At 45.1% G+C, this 6,551-nt stretch overlaps 1 protein-coding gene across 1 annotated transcript in view; it reads left to right on the top strand.

The window, feature by feature from the left end:
- The window catches only part of LOC123975019 (paired box protein Pax-7-like), a 20,958-nt gene extending 19,089 nt beyond the window's left edge, over nt 1-1,869 (top strand). The window contains exon 4 of the mRNA XM_046056109.1: nt 1,754-1,869. Within this exon, the coding sequence (XP_045912065.1) occupies nt 1,754-1,869 (116 nt within the window). The remainder of the gene's footprint in view (nt 1-1,753) is intronic.
- Nucleotides 1,870-6,551: the final 4,682 nt, after the last annotated feature.

Below are 6,551 nucleotides of genomic sequence, written 5' to 3'. Positions count from 1 at the left end.
CCCCCCCCCCCCGCAAACAGATTTAACAGTTTACTTCAGACATTTGACTCACTCACCTCTTGTTCTGCAGAAAGCTGCTGACAGATTACAGAGTGCATTCTGTCAGAACAGCTGAGGCGTGAGAGAGTGTGTGTTATCAGGCTGTATCTGGAGGCAGAGGACTCTCAGTGTGACTGCTCAACAGGGATTTAAGGTATAAACCTGGTTGACAGGAAAAACAGCTTCCTTTAGAGGGCCTCTCTAAACCCTTGTGAAACACAAACCCACACTCAGCCGGTGCCCCCCCCCCCACCAGCTGTCTGGCTGACTGGCATGTTGGCAGACAGACCTGCCCACCTATAGGTGCTCTTCTTTCTGCCACTCCTCAGCACAGAGTGACAGCTTCCTTTCTGCTCACACTAGCATCCTGATTGACAGGCCTTACTTATCTCCTCCAGATAGCCACAGCACACTCACGCACACCTAAACACAGCGTGTCACATCACATCTGCTGCCAGCCCTCCTCTCTCCTGCCCCATAAAGAGAAGCTATCACCACCTGAACCAGGGAGGGGCAACATCCACCACTCCAAGAGAGAAGGATGCTGAGCTTTAATACCAGCTTTCCAAGAGCCACACTTATTTTAGAGACTACCTGCCTCTCTGTCTGTCTGCCGGCTGCTTTTGTCTGTCTGTCAGACACTTTCCCCTCGTCAGTCACTGTGATCGGACAACAAACAGCTGCAGCAATATAAAACACAGTAAAGGATCAGTCTGGTCATGTACTATATTTTTCTTCTTGTTCAGACTCAAACCAGCAGTGAACGCATCTCCTCTCCCTCTGAGCCAAAGAAACCAACACACTGCTGCACTAACTGACATGGCCCTTCATCCTGTTGCCCCAAATGCTCTCAGAGCACCAAACAACCCTGTCTCTTACAGAATACCTTTGTACACGCAGTCTTTTGCCAGATCCATTTAGGAGGGAACATAAATGCTGCCTGGATTATGTTCACATTTCTACCATCCAGGAAGTGCAATGTTCATCTACTGCACAGAATTGGTAGGGAGGTTGCAGAGTTTTGTGTACAAGTGCATAACTTTGAAACTCAGGTTTGAATCCTGAGTCTAGTGCTGAGGTTTAGTCTGGAAAATAGAGAGGAAATATGCTTTAAGTCACTGCAAACATGATTATATTTATATATTTATTTATATAAACTTGCTTTAAATTGATGTTAAAGGACATTTTGCAGATTTAGTATCAATATATTGTGATCTTCCCTCTGGTTGGTGCTAAAGAGCAGAGTACACCTAAATGAACAGTTATTACCCATAGACCATCACTCTGAGGAACAGCTGACTCTAGACACACAGAGTCAGGAACATCCCTGTGACTCTGATCCACCTGCAGATTTACAATTTATTCATCACTGAAGCATTTAAGTAGCTGTCTGGATTGTATATATATCATACCCACCAACCTCATGTACATAATACCTGCACAAACATTTATTCCAGCATCCTTTGCTCTCTGCTCCACTACACTGCTGTCTAAGTCTACAAATGTTATTGTTTAGTTTGTGTGTGTTGTAAGTAATTAACCCAAAATCAATGAAACATGGCTTCTGCTGTGTGAATATTCATGTTTATACAGAATGTGTGTGTGATACTGTTGGACAGTAACACAGCTTGAATATGTCGAGATATTTCAGGTGTCACAGTACTGAGTCTAGCAGATGATCCTGAACTGTCCCCCCTGTCTCCATCCCCTCCAGCTGCTGTGGACTACCTGGCGAAGAATGTGGGCCTGTCCAGTCAGCGCAGGATGAAGCTGGCCGACCACTCGGCAGTACTGGGACTGCTGCAGGTGGAAACCGGTCAGGCCTACTAGTACTTTAAACCACATGACACCTGGTCACCAGCACAACCTGCAGCTCCTGCTACTGTCCCCATAAACCTCCCAGAGAACATGTGTGTGTGTGTGTGTGTGTGTGTGTGTGTGTGTGTGTGCGTGTGTGTGTGTGTGTGTGTTGATATTTAGCTTTTCTAGACTTTATTTGATGTTATTATGTCTCCAAGCTTTAAACATTCCCCGTGGGACAGCAGGGTCAGCACCGTCTTCATATCACACCAAATGTTGTTCACAGCACCATGTATTTAACTTTTAACTAGAGATGTAAAGAATTACTATGGGAATCACAGCGTGTCCTCGCTGCAGCAGGCGTCCATGTCCACAGTCACTCAGACTGAACGCAGAGCACTTTTCTTCTGGTTTGCATCTATTGGATCGCTGACATTAAATGCAGGTCTGAAGGAAACACCTGCTGGGCTGATCACTTATTTTGTGTTTCCCTTTGCCATATTTGTGTGATCGCGGCTCATGAATGCTACCTCAGATCCAGTGTGTTACCTTTTGAGCACACACAGCATCACACAAGGCTGCAGCGAACAGAGACCGGTTTTCAGCTGCTGATCCGTCCCGGCTGAGTTTTAGTGTTTTAAACTTTTTGTTCACCTTGAGCAGAATAAAATGCTGGAACAACCCGAGACACCTTTTGTGTGAAACTTTATAGAAACTGAACATTAGCACAAAATATTGTCAGCTTAAAAACAAAGTGTCAGCCTTCAGGATGCCGTGTGTGTGTGTGTGTGTGGACGTATGTGCGGGAGATAAACTGGACCAATTCTGGAGACTCTGCAGTCCCTCTGATCAACAACAAGACCTCCTGAAGAGGTTTGGCTGGAGGCCAAACGGCTCCTGGCTGAGCAGCTGAACTTCAGTGTGACGATCCTCCAGCAGCTGGGTACCAGGGATGAACTCTTCTTTTCCTCAGTTTCATTTCATGTCCGCTCTTGTGTTTAAGCACTAGATGGTCCTACGGCTGACTCAGCTGGGTTTTGAGGAATCATCTGCAGCTAACAGGTGGATCTCCTACAGTATTTATGCTTGCATTCTTGGGGAGATGTGTGAGTTATGTTTCTATTCAACATAGCAACAGAAGTGCAAAATGTTTTCATGTCATTATCTGGCCATGACAACTAAAGGAAACAGATAAATGTTTGCTGTTGTTTATTTAAGTCTGGAAACCGAAAACAGCAAAAGTGACTGGAAAGAACAGAAAAGAGTCTTAACAATAGAAACGTGACAACTTTGACTTGAGAAGGTTTAGTGCAGTCAGAGAGCCGTGCTAACCACAAGGAGGGCTCCTGCATGCTGCGTTCAGGAGAAGAACACCACTGTAGTCCTTCAGCAACAATGCCAATCAGTTTTCTTTTTTCTTCACTCTCTGTATGTGATGCCAGACTCAGTGTTTAACTCCTGAACCTGAGTTCATTTCATTTCTCCAGTGTCCCTCTGCTGCATTGGTCTCACACTGAGGCTTGTAAGATCTCTGCTGTCTCTCTTTGGACGCCGGCTGTGTTAAACTTCTTCCTTGTGTATGTATATTTTTTCACTGACTGCAAAGCAAGGAGAGCATGAAGGATCAAATGTACAGAAATGTTCACTCCTGTTTACCTCTTGGTCCTCTCTCTGCTTGTTTCGTTCTGCTTTCTGTTGGGCATGCGTGTTCATATGTCGCCATAGTATAATTTATTCTACCTGTATTAAGTATTAGACTAGTGAGAAATTTGTATTGGCATTTACTCCCTCAGCCTTTCGGTGTGTCGACTGTAACACTGGCGTAACTGTTCATTAAAGCTCTACAACTGGACCAAGACCACGTGGCTGTGCGGGTTTCCTACTGCTGCTGTTGTTGTTTTAGGTAGTAAAATGGAAGAAGAAGAAAAATGATTCAGCTCAGCATGTTTGAGATTTTACAATCACTGCACTTCAGTTCAGCCTTTTGCTTTCCATCAACATTACGTTATCAATTATTCAGTCAATTATTATCATTACGTAACATTCAGATGAAGGACTTTTGACATCTGTGAATTGAAAAGAATATCCCACCTTTAATAGTTGAGCATATTTACAGAACAAACCTTGATGGTGAACTATGAGGACAAAATACCACAAAACTAATTAACTGTTCATTGATCATCATCAATGTAAAATGTTGAATTAAAAAGTTTGATTTTATGTCGTATCCTCCAGCCCAGATGTGTATCTTATTAAGGACCAGAGCTTGGGAAGATGGACCTATATCATTAGGCTCTGCCACTGCAGCAGGATTTATCAAGTCCATGTTAACATAAAGATTATGATTATAACTCGGCCCAGTTCATGTCAGCAGATATGATCCACAATGACTCTGACTCCTCTCTGAATGAGTAAAACAGAAAGAATAAATAGTCCAGCATCTGTCCACAGTGTGTTCCTCATGATGACCACAACATTACTGCAGACAGGTGAGCTGCTAGAAACAGGTAACCCACTAACTGCTGTGGAAACACCAGCAAAGGGCCAAGTGCAGTCTTCACCTATTCACACATACTCACCCCCTGATGGCACCCAGCTGCCATGGAAGGAGCTGGTCTGGGATCAGGGTTTTCTGTTAAACTCGAAAATGCAGGAATGCAAGAAGGCTAAATTGATTATGTGCAGCCGGCAGTATCCCAACAGATCAACTAGAAACGCCACTGGACAGGACTGTATTTAGCAAGCAGAGGAGACAGCCTGGTGCAGGTCTTAGCATGCCACGGTGTGGAGCGGCCAGTGTTATGTAGACAGTCCAGTGGTAGTGATGACATAAACCCTTATGGCGATCTTTGATGGCCTGACTCTCCAGGCCTTGAAAGCTTTGATGGCCTGACTCTCCAGGCCTTGAAAGCTTTGATGGCCTGACTCTCCAGGCCTTAAAAGCTTTGATGGTCTGACTCTCCAGGCCTGAGGATGTCTGAAGATAGTAGAAGGCCTTTGTAGAATGAATGGAGGCAGACCAGATGCCCCCCTCCACACTCCTCCTCCCTGTGATGCTGGACTCATTCCCGGGACAGACCTAAAGAGGAATGCGTAGTACACCTGGGTTTTTAAATCTGGGGTCTGTGGAGACTTTCCCGTGCTAGCAGTAGTGATGTGTTTCACATCAACCAGCAATGATTGCCAGGGGCAACCCAGAGTGCCCTGATCCGCCATCACTGTAAAGAAAGGTCCAGTGGAGAGAAGGTTTACAGGTGAGAAGTCTTTATGTTGTTTGTGTTAATGGCTCTGGAACAGGCGGTGTAGCTGTTCATTTTCTCTTCCTGAATCATGGATCAATGTCTGCTTCACTTGTTCTTTCAGTGAGATGATAAGTTTAACATCAAATCTCTAATGTGTAAAAGTTCTGTTTGTCCAGCAGTGTTTGATCATTTTCATTTTCATTTACAACAAATGTTTAAGGTGCTGTAGCTGAACAGGGAGGGGAAACCTTTGATTCTTCAGTGGAGGGGGGGTGGGGAAGCTGCATACGTTATTTGTAATCAGGAAACACAGCTAGAGCTTTATAAACACCTAAAGACATTTCTCCAAAGAGAAAACGTTGACGCATTTTAGTTCAAATAGAAGAGATGCGTGTAAAGATTTGGAGAAAACTGAATGTCGATCAGAGCAGCAGCAGCAGCAGCAGCAGCAGCAGCAGCAGCAGCAGCAGCAGCAGCAGCGTTGAGACTGACAGTATCACTGTTATCACTGACTGGGAACAGAAAGGAATGTAGTGATTAAAGGACATGTCTGTAGAAGTTCAGCCCCCCCGACGAATCAGGCCCGGGGGTATTGTGCACTGGGAGTACTGCTGTGTCAAACACTCAGCACTGTCACAATGAAGCACTTACAAAGCCTAACATCTCCCTAAATCCCATAATTATTCCAGGCTCCATTCTGTACCTGGGCCCTGGCAGTCTGATCAGCGCACTGAGGGGATTGCACATTCTACAATCAGCTTACACAGACAGATCGTTGTGATTGGCTAATAATATCAGCTTGTAAGTAGTGTGCTTAAGCAGTGTGACGCAGACAGAAGAATAAGGGAAAGAAATGGTTGGATCCCTCGCTCCCTCTGCTGCTGTTCCCCCGTTCCATCTCTTATTTACCCTACACTTTGCATTTTCCCCTACAACAAAAGAGAGTGAGAAGCCCTCCCCGCCCCTGCTATCACTTTCGTCGTCTTTCGTTTAGTGTCAGGGTTTTACTTAAGTCTTATCACAGCAGTCCCCTGAACGTACAAGCACTGAGCTCTGGAGCAACCTCTGCTCCCTGCCCCCACTCTCTAATCTCCACACTCCAGTGGCACTTTGAAATTAAGCTGGGTGTCTTCATCACCTCTCTGTTTTGATACTGGGCCCTCAGTTAGCCTCATTGTGGAAAAAGACTACAGTTCGTCTGAGTCGACAGGTCTGAGCCGCTCTCAAACCTGGGCTTTAAAAGGCAACATGGCCGATCCCCGACCAGATCCACAGAGCAACAAAAATCGGCTCCCATAGTGCCTTTTCTTCAGCACTAAGAACCAAGGTCCAGTGAGGCCCACTGCTTAGAGGGCCATGTCTATACTCATAGAATCTGGAGTTACAATATGTAGCCCTAACTATCATTCTATGTTGTTTAGGCTTCGCCCTCTAAGGCCATCGCTTTTTAATTTAATTACAGAAACCCAA

Source organism: Micropterus dolomieu, linkage group LG08 (assembly GCF_021292245.1).
Source record: "Micropterus dolomieu isolate WLL.071019.BEF.003 ecotype Adirondacks linkage group LG08, ASM2129224v1, whole genome shotgun sequence".
Taxonomy (NCBI): Eukaryota; Metazoa; Chordata; class Actinopteri; order Centrarchiformes; family Centrarchidae; genus Micropterus; species Micropterus dolomieu.
Note: the sequence above shows the minus strand (reverse complement) of the source record. Positions and strands in the feature narration are given on the sequence as shown.